The following is an 18,883-nucleotide window of genomic DNA, read 5'->3' on the forward strand; positions in this document are numbered from 1 at the left end:
GTTTTAAAAATGCCCTGGATTTGCACCAAACTGGATTTGTTCCAGGATTGGGTACTACAATTAATATGCTTGCATTATGGGTAATTAAGAGCTATCGACAACAGACTAGACAACCAATTTACATGGCCTTTATTGATTTCAAAGCAGCTTTTGATTCGATATCTAGAGATCTACTGTTTGAGAAACTAAAGAGAGCAAATTGTCCACCTTATATATTGGACCCGGACTACCAGTACACACAAATACCTTTATTCAAATTCACCTAAGCATTGATGGTAAATTATCAGAACCAATAATAACTAACTGTGGCCTTAAGCAAGGTTGCATATTAGCTGCCTCATTATTTAACCTTTTTATATCTGACATAGGTCATCAATTCAGATCCGTAACGGCAGATACTCCTTAAATTGGTGCATATAAGCTTCCTTGGCTTTTGTATGCTGACAATTTGGTGTTGCTGTATAAGACACTTAAAGGTCTGGAATCCTATGCTAAAGACAACCAGCTAAAGATACATTAAAGTAAAACTTAAATTTTGATCTGTGGTAAATCCAAAAGTAATACAAAATCCAATTTTAATTGTCTTCTAAATGACAATCGGATAGACATCACAAAAGAATATTGCTAGTTAGGCCTCAATACAAATGATCATCCCTCTGACCTACCATACAAAATGGAGTGAATTAGAAAAGTACAGACCACCGCAGCTCAAGTGACAGTCATACATACAAAATATGGTAAATTCTCGCTAGAACCAATCATAAAGTTAAAGTTATAGACGCCATGAACGTGCCTACCTCTTGTAATGTATTCCTGTACCAAGTGGGCATACTGTAACAGCGCTGCGATGCCCCTGCGGTGATGTGCGCTATATACATTCAAATAAATACATAAATAAATAAAATAGACAAAAAGCAGTCCCTGCTATAATGTATGGTGCAGAAACTAGAGCTTTTAAAGACACAAAGTATTGGACTAGGTTAGAACGTCTTTTTCTGGAGAAAAAAAGTGCTTTTGCTCCCACCAAGTTAACCTATGTGTCTAATTCGACTCAAATTGGGTCTGCAATCCCTTAGTGCAATATGCTCTTGGAAAATGCTTAACTTATATAACAAATGAGCATGAACAATCCAGAACAATATTTAATAACATTTCTAGACCCTAAACTGAGGACGGACCATGGTTCCTATGTTTTAGGCTCAATTTATGGACAACCCGTGAGGTTACAGGACAATGAACAAAAACGCTGAAATTCTCAAGACGGTGTTACTTCTGTAAAAACCCTAAGGCAGTTGAGACACTACTTAAGCATCTATTGGTACACTGCACCGATTTGCTCCAAATAAGAAGATTCTACTTAGAACGTTTATTCCAGAAATATTAATTTGTTTCACATGATGCATTATGGGTTAGCATTTTTAATGGAGATTGTAACTCAGTAACCATAGCTGCAATGTCTTTTTTAAATCTTTGCAACTCGATCGCATAGATGATTAACATCCTGAAACAATTGATAAATATCAAAGTTTAGACTCATAGCTGAAATAACATGTGCAATCTCCATGCTTTTATTAAGTTGTGTGCGAAATAACGGTGAGACTGAATATTCTGTCTTGCACTATTTTGCATCTTATTTTTATTATATATAATTGTTGATATGAATTTTAACAAGCATTTTAATTGTTATATCTGTTAATATGCCAGTTTTCTCTTTTCTGAATTTCAGAAGATTGTCACTTTTTATACTTATACATATAATTAAATAAAAAAATGCATATTTATGTTGTATATGTTGAAAAACTGCAAGTCAACTATATCAATAGAAAAACTGTTTTTGTGGGCTTTCATATTGAAGGATTATCAAAAATGTTGTTTTAAAGGTGTTTGAAGACCTTTGTGATACTGTATTTTACTGATAGTGCACACCCTTTTTGTGGCAGTCTGGTTAAATATGTTTTTAGTGTTTAAAAGGCACTCAAAGGTGCTATCATGTGTTCTGTGGATGTGTACGTGAGCTTGGATAATGTGTAGAGGTATTTGTAAGTGTGAACTATTTAGATTGTATTCAAATGTAAAGAGCACAGACTTGTGTGATACTGTATTTCACTGATATTGCAAACCCTTTTCAGAGGCAGGCCGCTTAAATATGTTTTTAGTGCTTAGGAAGGCACCCAAAGGCACTAACCTGTGTTCTGTGGATTTATATGTTGGCTTGGATAATGTGTAGCAGTGTTTGTAAGTGTTTTAATGGTCACACAATCAATCCAGCACCTACATTTTAAAGCTAAGAAAGTATCAGATCAAAATTATAGAGGGGGTAAAATCCCTTCCTAACACCCCTGTATAATTATTTAAGCCTACACTGCTCTAAGTATACACACTGGGCAGTTGGGGCTTATTTAAGTAATACTGAAAATTTAGCACTCTTAAGCCTATAACCTTACACCCCCAAGAGATGACATTTTAGAACAAAATGTAATCTTCAGCGGCCAGCGCGGCTCGGATGACTTCAAACAATTTGCAAGTTTGAAAATGAGTTTTATAGTTCACACGCCAATAAACCTTAATATTTATTTATGGATCTTGAGTGTGAGGCGCTAAATGGCCTGTAATACTGCGCCATTTTTCAAAACTTTTCTGATTCCCTGTTGTTCCTTGTTACAAAGGGCCAGACTATATTAACCTTTAGGAATGACACATGCTGATAAACTTAGTAAAATATTTCAAGTGTGTGAATATTCAGCACAGACAGATCATGATTCGGTTTCACAATTAGTGCAATGTAAAGTTATTATTTAAGTATTTGAGTTTTTATCGAAGATTCCAAATGTTGCAGAAATGGTGTCGCTGAGATTTATTTGCACAAAGCGGTGGAGTAAATGACATTTTTTAAGGTGACAAGTGTTGGGGTGTTACATATATATGGATATTAGGATTTTTCAAAGAGGTGTTTGGCAATGTTTATAAACTGGCTTCTTTTAAGTTTTTGTGACCGTTTCAGTTCATGTTGTAGATTGTGTTGAATTAATCCTATACTTTTAAGTAGGTGTTACAATTTATTTTACTTTGCGCGCAAAGTGGCACAAAGTAAAACAAAATGTGTCTATTCTCTGTGTAAGGGAAACGCAGATTGCTGTGGGAAAGTGTAGAAGGGTAAATTTGGACTTGATATGTTGTGTAAGACGTGTTGTGTATTGATAGGAATTGTTATTGTGTAAAAGAGGACCTATACTTTTTCTGAGCCACATCCGGGAGCCACGACACTGTGAGTGTCTCACGACATGAAATTAATTCTCAACATTGTGCCATGACTTTTGCCACACTCCAGCTCCTGCTTTAGAGTATGCCTGGCCTGCGGCTGTACACTTTTAAAACAGCATTTCACCCCTAAACCAATGAAAGGTGTCCCTGAAGACGCTGGTAATAGAGAGGCCCTCCCAAACGAACAAAGGAAGCTTCGGCATTTAAATGCCCTGTGATATCCCTTGTGCGCACCGGCAGTGTGGGGGGCAACCTCATGACCAGAGTTTGAAACCAGGCCACCCGCTATAGCACTCCAGGGCTGATGATGTGTTAAATGTGCTATTTACGTTGCATGGCCCTGTGAACTGGTAGAACACAGGGGAGTAACTTAGTTCGCCAAAACCCCAGTTAGGTGTACATTTGTTGCCCCATTCCCAAGATATTGGTTGTCACGGTCCAATGTGGGAACAGCACAGAAACCATAATAGCCCACTAGGGTCTTAAACAATCTTTTGTCACTCGTTGGGGCCCCCAGAGATTCCATCAGCCCTTGCTCGGACTGCAATCCAGCCATGCCCATTGCTGCATCTGCAAAACAACTCCATTGTGTTGGTGCTCCCCGACATTCCATCGGCCCTTGCGGGGGATGCAATCAAGGTATGCCCATTGCTGATCGGCGAGAACATGCAACCCCATCCTTGGCCCTCAAAACATCCAGGATTTGTGGAATGAGATGTACAAACCTCCATAAATCCAACATGTGACGCTTGTTGGCTGGCACAGGCCATTTCTTCGGGGCCTGCCTGAGGCATCATCCAGCTGTTAAAATACACGCTGTCTCTCAAAGGTTACTGCTTTTGACAGTTCTCCAATTTCTTTTTAGATCAGTGGGTTCTTTTGAAGCTTGTTGGATGTAATTCACTGACCTCTCTGAATGGGCTGTGGAACATTCTGAAGATGTCAAAGCATCCGTACGGGTATCTTCAAACAGTATACGGGTTGCAAATCTGTGTAATCATTTATTTGTACGGCGCTTATACACAAGTGAAGTGCTTCAAAGCACTCCAAGGCGGGAAGGGAACAAGGGAATTCAGTAGTCAGTCTACAGTAGACGTTTCTAATGATCTAACAAAAAAGTAACTAGCATACTAGACCTGCAGCATTTCTCCTAGTGCAAGTGCATGAAAGTGTAACATGCACAACCAGATAAGGGAGGTGAGATAAAGGAGGGGCAAAACAGAACTCACTAGGCCTGGTAAATTCAGGTCATGCAAGTGTAGAGTCGGAGGTGCAAGGGAGGGGGAACATGCGCGCCAAATCCAGTAGGGCCCAGGGTTAAGTGCAGAGAGGTAACCCCTCTAATGGAGCATATGCTGAAAGTACAGTAGTGCTGTGCATAGTCCAGAGGCCCAGAGGCAACTGCAAAGACTGGCGGGGGGAGCCTGGAACCTATGAGGCTCTGGAGGTGAGCCAGGCAACCAGTCAGCAAAGCTGAACAGAGTGAGAAAGAGATGTAGGAGTGAAACTGGAGAGAAAGAGAGAGGAGGTTAGCAAGGGAGAGGGCAGGAGAAAAAGGAAGAAAAGAGGAAGGTCTTGAGCAGTTTCCGGAACTTAAGAAGCTCCGGCTCAAGACGGAGAGAGGCAGCGAGGCTGTTCCAGAGGGAGGCACCTTAAGGGATAAAGATCTACCCACAAATATTTGCTTGGAAAAATGGCTCACACACAAAGAGTTGGAGGAGGTCGAGCAGAGGGCTCTGGAAGGAGAATATTTAGGAAGAGAGTGTTGCAGATAGTGCGGGACCCAGCCCCAGAAAGCCTTGTGGACTATACAGGGGGTCTTGAACTTGATCCTAGCAGCCACAGGGAGCCAGTGGAGGGATTTCAGCGCCAGAGTGATGCAGTCACTGGGCTTGAGGCCAAGGATAAGTCTTGCGGTGCGGTTCTGGATGAGTTGTAGCGGACTGAGAGTGGAAGTAGGAAGATTGAGAAGATTGAGAAAGAGGCTGTTGCAGTAGTCCAGCCTGGAGAGAAAAAAGGGCTCTGGGGACAGTGATCCTTTGGGGGAAGGTGAGAAAAGATTGAATACCTTTGAGGAGGTGCAGCTGGCAGTGGGACTTTTTAGAGATGTCCGAGATGTGAGAAGAGAAGAAGAGAGTGGGGTCAAAGATGCCCCCCAGATTTTATGACTCACTAGCAGGTGAGGGTGCAGAGCCAAGGGAGGCTGGCCAGTGGGAAATTAAGAAAGCGGGGGAAGGGGTCCCAATGAGGACTATCTCTGTCTTACTGGCACTGAGGCAGCGATCGTTAGCAGCACACCAAGACTGAATTGTAGACAGTCAGGAATGAGCAAGGAGGAAGAAGAGGCTGAGGGTAGCCTGAAGGAGAGCTGAGTGTCATTAGCATAACACTGAACGTTTGAGGTGAAGGTAGAGATCCTGTGGGCTAGAGGGGCCATGTAGACATTGAAGAACCACAAGTAGAAATAATGATAGAGGAGAGAAAGGACCCAAGTTCCACCTGGGAGGGATGGTCAGAGAGGAAGGAGGCAAGCCACACCAGGGCCAGATCTGTGATGCCCAGGGTATCACAGAGATGGTATATAAGGATGTTGTGGTTTACCATGTCGAAGGCAGATAGAAAATAAGGCCAGAGAAGTCCATTTTGAGATTTTGTTTACTTTTAAAGCAAATATAATTGTACATGTGGCCCAGTGAGTGAATTCGTTTTTAAAAAAAACTTCTATTAACTTTGCACAGAGTATGATATAATCCATATAATCCATCCATATAATCAAGTAATGCAAGTACAGTAGTTGTTTCACAGTCCTAAATTATTAGCCAATTTTACACGTTTTCACAGTGGTACATTTCCATAATTTCCCCCTTCATCTCTATCAGCCAGGTACTGGCGGAGTACTCCCCATATGTCTCTAGGGAGATTAGTTGGAGGGAGCAGGCTGGAATACAACTCTTCCCTGTCATTCGCCCAGGCCATGTCACGCATCCATTCTTCGACCGTAGGGGTGCCTTACTCTTCCACTGCATCAGTATAGCACGTTTGGCCAGCAATAGTCCCTTATTTATAAGTTTACGCCTCACTGCGTTCATTTTAGATGTATAACCCAGTATGCATGATGTATGCTCCCAGTTAACAGGTTGGTCCACCATTTCTTCCAGCACATCACACACCTTACCCCAGTACAAAGACGGCGCCCTACAAGACCACAACATATGCACTAGATCAGCGTCGTCCGTCCCACATCTCAGGCATTTCCCCTCTGCTGTCACATACATTTTCTAAAGGTGGGCCGGGGCGAGATGTACTCTATTCAATATATTAAAGTGGATCAAGCTGTACCTGGAGTTAAATTCCTTTTTCATAAGTCTGCATATTTGTAGCCAGTGTAACTCCGTAAAGGTGACCCCCAGGTCCTTTTCCCAATCACTTTTGATATCTGGTGCCAGTACCCTTCTAGTCGGCTATACAAGTTTATATAACGCTGAGGCTGTTTTCTTCATCGCAAAAGAGGAGATTACATAGTTCGGACTCTGATGTGAGACTGGTGCCTGTCGGAATCCATCCCACAGTGACGCCACCGTAGAGCGGAGCCTGAAATACTGTAGCTTCTGTAATGGGGCCCCTACCTGCATCTTAACATCATCCCAGGACACAAAGTGGCCATCTCGATACAGATCTCCAAAGTGTAACATACCCTTCCCCTGCCAATGTGCTGCCAGCACTGAGTCCCTTGACGGGCTCAGATAAGGTGCATTCCAGATAGGTATACCAGGGCTGTACATTATAGTGTTAGGGGGGACTGAACTATCCTCACCCATGCTTGTTGTGTGACTAACACAGGGTTCAGATGATTGCTATTTACCCGCCTCCCGGGTGCCACTCCAATAGTGAGACTTTATCCCTCCCTTGTCTCTCCAAGTCCACATATGATGTGTGTGGCCCGCCCTCTGCCCAGTGGGCTGCATAGCCCCTGTGCTGTCAGGTAGTACAGCTTGTAATCAGGCTCAGCCAGCCCCCCTTGATCATATGGCAGCGTAAGATGTTTCCAGCTCACCTGCATCTGACCTTTCCACACAAACACAGAACATGCATCAGTTATCTTCGTGAAAAAGGGTCTACCTGGCCACAATGGTATCTTGCTGAAGCGATAGAAAGGTTTGTGCAGAACAATCATTTTCACTAATGCTAATCATCCCATGAGAGAAAGAGGGAGTTGGTTCCAGCAATCTAATTTAGTACATATTGCATTGGCCAGAGTGTCATAGTTAAGGGAGCGTACCATATTTGCTGTGCGTGCCATCTCTACACCTAGGTATTTCACTTGTTGGGGGGCCCCTCTTAGTCCGAACAAATCGTTCGGTATACCCGTCGTATCTGTCAACGGAAATACTTCGGATTTTCTGGTATTCAGACGGGGCCCCGAGTATTCCCCAAACTCTTCAACCGCATCTAAGACCCTCTGTAGATATTTCACGGGGTTCCTCACATAAAGCAAGATATAATCTGCATATAATGTTATCAACTCTATTCGACCTGCCATAGGAATACGTCCTCACGTTTGTCGAGCCCTCATAAGATCTGCCAGTCGCTCTATCACCAGTGTGAATAACAAAGGAGAAAGCGGGCATCCCTGTCTAATGCCTCCGGCTAGTGATAGAAGCGAGGATAGTACCCTGTTCACACATATCCTGACATATGGTTGCGTGTATAGAACCTGTACCCACCAGATAAAGTGGGGGCCGAATCCATACTTGTGTAATACCCAAAACAGCATACAGTGTCAAATGCCTTCTGCATGTATAGGGATATTGCGACCCCCTCAGTATCCTGTTGGATTCTTGCTAGTATATTGTAGAACCTACGAATATTCGATGCCGTCGACCACCTCTGGATAAATCCTGATTGATCCTCATGCACAATATAGGGCATGAATGGATTAAGTCGGGTTGTTAATATCTTTGCCATTATCTTTGCGTCTGTATTAATGAGAGATAGCGGTCGGTACGACTCACATTCTGCTGGCGGCTTCCTGGGTTTCAAAAATAGAGTTATAATCGCCTCTCACAAAGTTTCTGATAGAATGGCAGTTTCTAATGACTCAGTCCACACTGATAAGGGACGGGGGCCAATGCGTCCTTAAACTCCTTGTAAAACTCTGCACTTAACCGGCAGCTTTCCCTCTCGGTAAACTCTTGATCGCTTCCTTTATCTCCGCCAGCATTATAGGGGTTTCCAGTGCTTCACATGCGCCTGCCGACAGCAGCGTCGTTGGTATCCTGGCCAAATATGCATTAATCTTACCGGCTGTAGCCTTGCATTGGGGCGATTAAAGGTGTTCATAGAATTCATAAAAAACCTCTGCGAGCTCTTCAATTTTAGTAACCACCACTCTGTCCTGTTTGATAATACATGGGCTGGTGATGTCACCTCTCTCATTGAGTACCGCATATGCTAGGAGTCTCCCGGTCTCTCCTGTTCCCCATATCTGCGTGCAGCTGCCGGTCTTTCGAAATAGCGCAGCTCTCTGTCTGCCGCCTCTCGATATTCGTCCAATTGCTTTTTCATTTCTGCACTAATATGTGGTGTCGGGTTACCAGCATATTTGGCCTGTAGTTTTGCTAAGGTGTTCTCCCGCCTTTTAAGTCCCCTTTTTATATGACACAGCACCCTGTACACAGTGGACATCGCCACTCCCCATATATACACCTTAAACGCTTTCCAAAGAACACCCTCTTTACTCACTGACCCCTCGTTGATTTCGAAGAAGGTCTCGACATGTTGTGCCATACTGGACTTAAACACTGGATCTAGCAGGGACGTGGCTTTGAAACACCATTGCATTCTGTGGGGGGTACCCTCCAGGTTTTTCAGTGAAATCGTCACAGGGGAATGATCCGTCAGTGTTCTAGGTAGTTTTAGGGATTTTGTTACCTAACTCAGCACCCTTCGCGATGTTAACCACAGATCTATTCGGGAGTGCATATCATGGACTGAGGAGCAGAATGTAAAGGCCCTCTTCGTCCCATGTAATGAGCGCCAAACATCCCTCGGGCCCAGATCTTCTATGTGTACATGTATTGTACACGCTGGACTCGTCAGTGCTCTGGGCACAACAGATGTACGATCCAGGTCTGTGTTGAGTATAGTGTTAAAGTCTGCTGCGCAGATCACGTGTACACTAGGGTATCTGGCACATTTTTTAAACACTTTGTTGTTAAATTCGGAATCATCCACATTAGGACCATATATGTTCATTAATAACACTTCGGTACCCCCCAGCCTTCCATGTACAATCACAAATCTGCCGCAAGGGTCACTTTCTGTCATATAGTGTGTGAATCGAAGTGATTTATGAACTATAATCATAACCCCTATGGCCCTGGTCGAATAAGAAGTGTAACAGCAATACTCGCCCAACCCCGGGAGGATCTTGCGTGCTTGATGCTCTAGTAAATGTGTTTCCTGAAGGAATAATATCTGAGATCCATGTCTGTTCACAGATGCCATCACTTTACGCATTTTCACGGGTATGCCTAGGCCTCTTGCATCCCAACTAAGTAACTTGACCACCGTCGGTCCACTGTCCACCATCGTCTCTCACATATCCCCAGGCATTTTTCACGGCTCTGTACTTTCTTTCAACTTGGTATTGACCTATTGTACTCCACCTTTGCATTTTTGTAACTGTTTCACTCCAACATTCCCCAACTTCCCCCTCCCCCTCCCTCATAGTGCCCCGAACTTCTATGTTACGCCCAAACCTACAACCTCCACCCACTCTTCACCCCGTTTAATCAAACTGTGCACTCGCATTGGGGGCGGCTGCTTCAGTGGTGGTTCGATTTCCGACTTGTACTACATTCAAACTTTGTCTAGGCTATACTTTTCCAGCTGATACCAACATTCAACGTTACAAGAATACATTATGAATTATCATAGCCACCTACATAGCACAGGATTTCCCTCACCATGCGTACCATCCCAGGCCTACTATGTCGCCCTTTGTACACAATACACTCCCACTGGTCCCAATTATGTCTCTGATGTATCACGTAATCAGACATTTTCAGACATTTTGTGTCTACATATTTAAAGTACATAGCGTATTCAGTACCCTCAAGGTATATTATACAACATTGCAACAATCAGTCCGCTTCTCCTGGTGGTTGCTTCTCATCAATAGGAATGTTAGCCTCCACAAAGGATACTGCCTCTTCCAGAAACGTGAAGAAGTAGGTTTTGTTTTTTAACTGCATTTGCAATCTAGCCGGGTATAGCATGGCATAGAGTATGTTGCGCTCTCTCAGTAGGTTCTTAACCCTGACAAATGGGCACCTCTCTTGCTGCACAACCAGAGTGTAGTCCAGGAAAATGTGGATCACGCTGGATCCCATCCTCAGCTCTTGTTTGTCTCTTGCAGCCCTCAAAACCATGTCCCTGTCCCTATAGTTCATTAGCCGTGCTATTATCGGCTGGGGGAATGCGCCTGGCTTAGGTCTTGCTGCTAGCGTTCTGTGTGAGCGCTCCACAATTAACATTTGAGACCAGCCGGGGTCCCCCAGCAGATCCTTTAGTAGTCCCTCTACAGCCAGTTCCATGGGGCCTTTTAGGGCATCTTCTGGTTCCCCCATAATACGGATATTGTTCCGATGTGATCTTGCTTCGAGATTCTCACATTTCAGCTTGATGGTGCCTAGGTCCTTCGCCATGGTTGTTACTGTGCTTGCAATGCTTCTATCCCATCCTCTGCCATGCCAATCCGAGTTTCAGTTTCTGTAATACGCTGCACAGTTTTTTCTAGCTGGCCGTGGATCGCAGTGACGCTGATGTTTATGTCATCCAGCTTCTTATTTGTTATAATAACACCTGCTGCATCATGGTCAGAACTCCTTGTAAATCTACAGGGGTTGTCACCGGGGCTATCGTTGGGAGTTCCTGGCTGCTTATCCCTTCGCCTGCAGCGTCCTGAACCTTAGTGGTCGGTTAAGTGAATTTGTCCATTGTGACACTTTTTTTTTATGGGGCTCCTTTAGGCATTAAATTATTCCACTGGAAGGTTCACTGTATTCAGTACGTCGCAGTTTACGGTGTGGGTAAGTTCAGAGGTTCCCCTTGTCTAAAGAGTGTTTTATTTTTTTCCCTTTTTTTCTCCAGCTAGTGTGTTCATACACAATGATATGTCCAGCTCCTGCCCGGGGCGTCGCCTCTTGACTCGCCTTAAAGCTGTAACTAAAAGTGCTCTTGGTGTGTCTGTCACGGCCAGCCCCTCCACCTAGTCTAATATGGGTTCTCAGTAAACCGCCCTCTCAACAGTACGGGCCAAGGCCAGATCTGGTTCCAACTTGGTGTTTAATGTCTCTTGTTGCACAACAGGAATCTACAGTGTAGTATTCGCCGGCTGAGTCTGCGAGAGTCAGTCCTCCCGAGGGGTTTATTTGTCAGCCTGCACTCCAATGCCCATCTTCTGGGGAGCCCGGTATAATACAACACTTTATGTCTCTCACATTTGTTTCCCCAGCTTCTCCGATATAATCAGGGCCCTCGCAGACATCACTCCGTCCGGTCCCTATAGTCTAGGTTTCCACCGTGCTGCCCCAAGCACCCGCAGGTTGCCCCCACGGTACAGCGAAGGTAGTGTCCATTTTTCTCCCAGGTGGTGCTGACCCACGGGCGGCCAGCGGGGCTCTATTTAAAGAGCTCAATGAGCTATGCTTGAAGGCAGGACCTCGCCAACAGGTCAGATTATGGGTCAGGGTAAACTCCCTCCCCTACCATTAGCCAGTGTTCGCATCGGGGCCTCGCCAGCGTTGATTCGAATGGTTCTTACCTGTGTGGGACAGCGCCAATGTGCATTCTGACTCCGAGGTCTTGATTCCACCAAGGTCAGCATGTCCTCTGTCTCTGCGCTGTGCTCAGGAGCACACTCTCCGGGCTATCCTCCTCCTTGTCGCCAGGGCGCACAGCAAGCTGCGATTCAAACGCTGGTGCCGTGCGCCTGTGGCCCCCTATAGCTGTGCAGGCTTATGAGCACCTTATCAGTTTTTCAGTGTTCGGGACCAAAGCTAGTGACTCTCCATCAGTGGGCCGGAGCGTCACATCAGTAATTCAGTGACCGTGTCAGCCAGCCCGTGGAGATGCCCTCCCTCTGGGTTCGGGCACTACTGGTGTCAGGAAGTGTCTCCTTGAATTGTTGAGACTGTTCACAATATTAGTGTTTCACTGTGTGGTCACGGGGCAGCTCGCCCCTTCCCTTCGGGCGAAGCAGCAACACACTGGAGTTCCCACACGTGGCCCAGAGCCCGCAGTGCAGTCGTATCGTCAATGGCCCCACCGGCTCAGATCCAGAACCTACCGGTGGGGTCCCCTCCTGGTCTCGCTGGTACTCTTTGCACTATTCAAGCCGGACCAGAGCCGCAACACAGGGGGGAGTTGGGTCCTCCACCCGCCCGTCCGTTGGCTCGAGACCCACCTGCAGGCTCAGCCAGCAGCGCTGGATGCTTCCTTCTCCACCTCGGAGCCCAAATAGATTTTGCTGGTTCAGCCTCAATCCTTATCGACTTAGGGCTACTATGCAGCGACACTCAGTATCTTCAGTTGCAGGCGTATGGTCCCCATGTGTGCCTTTTCTTCTTTGCTCTCTGCCGCTCGTCAGCAGTCGCCAGGCCCGCAGAAGCAAGGAGCTTCTCAGCTGTCGCAGTGCTGCTGTGTGTTCTACCTGTCAGGGCCTGCCAGGCTTCATCGAATATCTCTCGTCCTGCCGGGGCGATTTTCTCGCGGCTCGGTCAGGAACCTCTGGACCCCTTCACGCTCCTTTCCAACAAGTTCTGCGGTTATCCCTCCATTTAATCAGCTGAATTATGCCGGATACTCTTCGTCTCCCACGAAGTTCACGCAAAGGCATCCATCATGCCGTTCGCACAACAGTGCCCCTGTGAGCGAATTAGTTAATCAATTTGTAAAGTGAAATAGCCACACCGAATCGCCTTTTGGAACATGGCTAGGTGGGCTTCAAAAGGTAATTACCTCAAAGGCATATTACAGTGAAATAAGATGATTTATTTTATTTTATTTTTAAACACGAGAAGGTTAAAGATAACTGCAGGATCAAGAGATAAGACATTCTGGAGACGGACCCTACATTTCAAAATATCAAACCACCTGTAACCATGAGAAAGTATTTAACCCTAGGGCACTTTGATGGTCTATGTTGCCATACAAAGACAGTGACTAAATTATTTTACATTTTTCAATGAAAAATGAATCAGCATGACCAGAGAGGTGTCTCTAACACACAGAGCCAAGCGTTACAAGGGCGGTTAGGCAGCATTTTACAATAGTCAGACCTACAGTGAAAAAAACAATATCCCATCATTAGGAGGATCCCTAACAAGTGTATTAACGTGGCCCACACAACATGAACCTGCAGATTTCTCCAGTGTAATGATGTTTCTTGCAGTGCACGTACCTCAACAGGAGAACCCCAACAAAATAGTCAATACTCCTACCAAGAGAGAAACACTGAACTGAACTGACCAGAGAGTAATTTTTGAAGACAGACATCAAACACAACTTTGGAAGGATGCATGCACTCATTTATGATCTTGATATCCATAGATCAATGTATGCAGTGAACAGTGTCTGAAAATAAATGTTACCAACACATGGTACACTCTACTGACACAACACATAATTGGCAGAACAATGTGCCACAGTGATCAGTAATCTGTCACTGGCCTGGTGATAAGGTGTTTCTAGAAGTCTAAATTCAGATGGCTGCTATCCCCGTAATTAAATCAGCAAAAGTTATCGAATTGGGATTAAGTACCATTGTACTCCATGGGGAACCAGACTATTGAGACACAGTGGCCCAGCCTTCAAACCTCTGACCAGCTTGGCAGTATTTGTAAAATTGCCTTTATCTACTATTGGGTCCTGAAGAAAGTGGGAGAAAAGCAATTAAATAGCCCACTGAAACCAGTTAACTGTATACCATAATGGGATGCTCATCTGGTAACTGGCACCCTGAATATGAAATCTCTTTTACATTTCTTAATTTTTATTGTTTCTAAGCATATAAGTGGAAGTATTAAAGTGTTTTTTCCTTCTGTGTTTTCTTGAGTCTGGCCTCTTTTCCCAGACCTTTACTTGAGCAGATCTCTAGCAAAAATCTATTCATTTGGACTTTCAACCCTAATTTAAAGGAGGACACGTCTCTTCTCTGTCCCCTCACCCTAGATAGGCGGCTCGTCCCCTCCATCTAGGGATAGTCCACTCTCAGGGGTCAGCTAGTCACGGATGGAGGGCTAAGTAGGCTATTTGTAAGCAACTTAAACTTTAGAAGCAAGCACGATCGACCTGTACCTTGTGTGTGTTTAGTATTTGGGATTTTGTACAGGTTCCGGCCATCCCATTAAGATCCTCTTGTGTGTTTATCATGTAAAAGTAAACTGTTTATCAATAAGAAAGTGAAAGCATGTTTAAGCTTTCTCTCTAGTGTGTTAAATAGGAAGTCGCTGTAAAAAAAAGCCCTCCCAGAGAAGACGTGTCTTGTAGAAAGAAGTCTTTCCTGGAAATTGCATTGTGGTTTCCCTGTCTGCGTTTGAAGTTACTGTTTGAAGTAACAATCAACAAGTGGTAATACACATTCTGGCAGGCTTTCATCACCACGAACAGCCAGTAATCCAAGTTAAAATCCCTTTGAGTGGCCCATAGGCTCTCTTGCCACCATGAAAAGTCCATTGGTGAGAGCATTACAGGTATTAGTATCCCAGAACAAACTGATAGGAGTGGTGAAGTCACAGGGTTCTAATAAGGCAGGATGTGACAGTTGAAACCACCGGGCATAGAGTGGGGGAAGTAGTGGCCACAGTGAAAGTTGGCAAACGAGAGGACAGACAAGTCGAAAAGGAGTCTGAAATTTTGGGAGAGAAAACTAGGGTGGAGGGGGCTTGAAAGGGGAGGCTTATTCTCTTTAGCTTTCTTATCAGGCCCTCAGCTCAAATAACACCTTTCTCTTGACTGTCCCTGGGTTCAAGAATTCAACTAGAGGAGACACATGCTATAGCATCTAGGAACCTCAACAGTGGAATTTCCTCCCTCTCATCATTCGCTCTGAAGCCCGTCATCTTTGCTTTAGGACACTGCTTAAAACTCATCTATTCTCCATGGAAGAATGTCTGATGTTGAGGTCTGAGATCAACAGCGTCAAGAGGATGACTTCCGCCGTAGTGTGCAGTATCTACATGGTCGCATTGATCAACGACAATTTGGGCGAATCCTGCAGGTCTTGGTTTTGCTGAAAAATTAACAGTGACTATGTTGCAAAACTATATTGGGCAGTGTTACCAATGTAAAGATTTCGATCTAGAAGTAGTAAAAGCAATACACAGACTAACCTCGTCCTGCTGGTCCCTTCCTCGGATCCAGATTATATGGGCGTTAGCAGAGGCCATGACTTCTATCATGAAGGTCACTGTGATATAACTGGAAAAGTAACACAAAACATCACAGTTTATACTAATGTCTGTGTATCGAAGAAATACCATGTGTAAACGCAATGCTCTGATTTTTAAAAAAAATTAATCACAGTAGATTAGGGAGACGAAAACAATTATTCATAGCGTACAAAGAAGCTAGATTTGCAAATACACTATGAGGGTCATTTTGTTAGTAGTAGTGATGAGTGCATATTGTGTAGTTTTTACTCACTTTGCGCTTTTGGTAGATTTGAGACATGGGGAGGGCACAGATCTTATTTTCCGAATGCACTTCCCCATCCACTCCGTCTCTCAAATCCCACTGCCTCTCTGCCTGCATCTGATTTTGAAGCGGATGGAGGGACATTGGATTGTAAGCATTTGCGCAATAAGCAAAATGTTGTAGTTCCAGTGGTCGAATTCTTGGTGTGTGAAGCTAACAGAAATATTGCATAGTGAAATTTGAGGAAGAGTTGCTCACTATAAAATGGCTCCATCCAGTACAAATAACTTTCTTGCAAGAAGGAACATTTGCTAGCTAGGTTTGTTCGGTGAGTGATTGCTTCAAACCTTTGTTGACCATGTTGTCCGCGTCTCAGTATAATAGGCCTCCTTTAAAACCCTTCATTATTATAGGTCATTATTATATGTATACTATTATTATTATTATTACTATTTTTATATTACTATTTTTCAAAGTAATTATGTGTTATTGCTTTAATCCACATCAACGTATATTGGTGTGTGGCTGTAGATCGTGGTCTATTTCCAGCTATGTCCTGTTTAATTCTTGATTCTGTTCTGGATGATTATCCTCACCTGGGCATTTCAAATCTGATGGCAGCGCTCTGCGTGTTCCCGGGATAATTGCTTGGAAAAATACCACCCATGACTAAACAGAACTGATTTAACTCTACAAATTTGCAAAGGGGAATATAGTTCCATGGACATATAATAATGACTGTTTAATTCACTAGGAATATATTAAGAAATGGAACAATGAGATTAGTGACGCTACATTGGGAGAATGCCCCTATGCACTGGAAAACTGCTCAGCCCCAGACAAATCTGCATGGGTAAACCCGCGCCAATTCATAATCGATCTGTCACTTTAATTAAGAACAGCCTGACAAAAGAGAGGGTGGGGACGGATTTCAACAAGTTTATTGTAAGACAAACCAAAGGAGAAAGGTAATCAATAGGCTGCAAATCCTCCTGTTATTGGATACAATCGCACAACTGCGTGTGTTAAAATTGAGTGATTTTGACTACATTGAATTACTGGAAGAGTTTGAAGTACCGACCACAAAAGTGCACTGTTATTGTAGTGCCATGGTGGATTTGGATAGAACTTACCTATCATGTTTCTTAAAATTAGGAAATGATATTTAACCAGTGACCTACATGAAAAGCAGAGAAAATATGGCTATCACTGATAACAAATCTGGTGGCCGGTCGCTGAGGCAAATCCACACCCTCCCTCCGAGGGTCTGGGCAGATACCCCTAGGAATGTGGTAATTAGGGATTTAATAAAGGGGCTGGTGGTTTGAAAATCACCACAACAAGGTCTGGGAGAATGGTTGTCAGGGAAGTAAATTTTAATGAGGATCTGGCGGCCCAGGCCCGGGATTTGTTAAAGAGTAAACCTCTAAAAAGGCCATGATTAATGGTTATAATATTGTAGAGTACAAGGGCTCATTTTCACTTTACTAGCACATTGGGTAGACACTCAATATTATCCAATAATTATGTTTTTCTTATGCAAGAGAGTTGGTTAATGCGCCCTGTTTAAGTTGATGGTTACTCAGTATTCCAGTCTAATGCTAAAGGAGGAACGTGGGAAGGCGGCCCTCAGGTGGTATGTTAATTGGGGTGAGAGCAGATATGAGCACCCGTTTAATAGAGATCCATGACCATCAAGCTAATTTTATGGCGGTGGAAGTTACTTATAATGAAAAGGACGAGCAGGAGAAAATAGGAATAAAGAATATTTATGATCCTCCTGGGGGCCTTCTTACAAGTGGCATAAAGGAAACTGTAAGTGAACTTATTGCTGAATGGACAAAATGAAATGGTGAGATGCTGGTGCTATTAGAGGCGATTTAAATGCTCATTGTATTGATGAAGGAATTGCAGATGTTATTGGCTGTGTTACGGCTGTATGTACAATGAAACATCATAACTCTAGTGGGCAAGGTCAATGTTGGTGTGCGTTTGGTAATGACTGGAGTTTCAATCTGTTGAATGGGAGGACTAAGAATGACATCCCAGGTAACTACACGTGGTGGATGGGCGATAAATTGGCAACATTAGATTCTTTTTTTTTTTTAAAAGCTGCTACATTGATTTCGTAGAATCGCCTACCTCTGATTTTAATCAATATAGTGACCACACCACATTGCAGTTGTGTATACACTCATCCTCAGAAAAAATAAATTGGAGATATTGAGATAGATTTTGGGGAAAACAGGATAAAGTGTTTTAACAAAAACCTGATTGCTATGAATGCCTATATGCAAGGGAACGAAATCAAGAATATATGTAATAGTGACACCTACTCGGTGGGCAATATTATTAATTGTATTATGTATTACACATTGCTGTTCGAAAACACAGTAAAAACATTTGGCCTACAAAGAAAGCCCCAGACATAAAGGAGTCTACAACCCTGCGATAAAATCCACCAAGCGACAGTTAAGGAAGGGAATCAGACAGATTAAAAAAACAGGGACTTGTGGCGGAAAGAGCCCATACCCAAGTTAAAAGTCTAAAATGTGAATACAGAAACTGGGTGAAAGGGTGGAGGATATATGCAAAAAACGCCCAGTGGCTGTATATGCTTGAGATTGTAGGTAAGGGTGACTCAAAAAGACTATGGATAGTCTTCAATGAACGCAGGATGAGTAAAACAGAAACCATAATTAATCCCATTGATGAGGAATCCAGGATAAGATACATAAAAAGGGAATTTGGAGGTAACAGTTCTTGGAAAGAAGATAATGTTGAAACATCATCTCACCCCTTCAAACTGGACATTGAAAAAGAAGTACTTGAAGTCATAAAAAACCAAAAAGTATCTAGAGCCCCAGGCCCTGATAGTCTGCAATATGTGGTGATAATCAATAATCTGGTTGTGTGGGGTGAG

The 18,883-nt window shown here is 43.7% G+C and overlaps 1 protein-coding gene across 1 annotated transcript in view; it reads right to left on the minus strand.

Annotated features, from left to right (window-relative positions):
• The window catches only part of LOC138568797 (transmembrane protein 104-like), a 640,667-nt gene extending 624,040 nt beyond the window's left edge, over positions 1–16,627 (minus strand). Inside the window, exons 1-2 of the mRNA XM_069646572.1 lie at positions 16,557–16,627; positions 15,657–15,744 (exon numbers count right to left, since the gene is read on the minus strand). Coding sequence (XP_069502673.1) covers positions 15,657–15,744; positions 16,557–16,627 — 159 coding nt within the window. The remainder of the gene's footprint in view (positions 1–15,656; positions 15,745–16,556) is intronic.
• Between the last annotated feature and the right edge of the window lie 2,256 nt (positions 16,628–18,883).

Source organism: Ambystoma mexicanum, chromosome 2q, assembly GCF_040938575.1.
Source record: "Ambystoma mexicanum isolate Mex_15411 chromosome 2q, UKY_AmexF1_1, whole genome shotgun sequence".
NCBI classification, from domain to species: Eukaryota; Metazoa; Chordata; class Amphibia; order Caudata; family Ambystomatidae; genus Ambystoma; species Ambystoma mexicanum.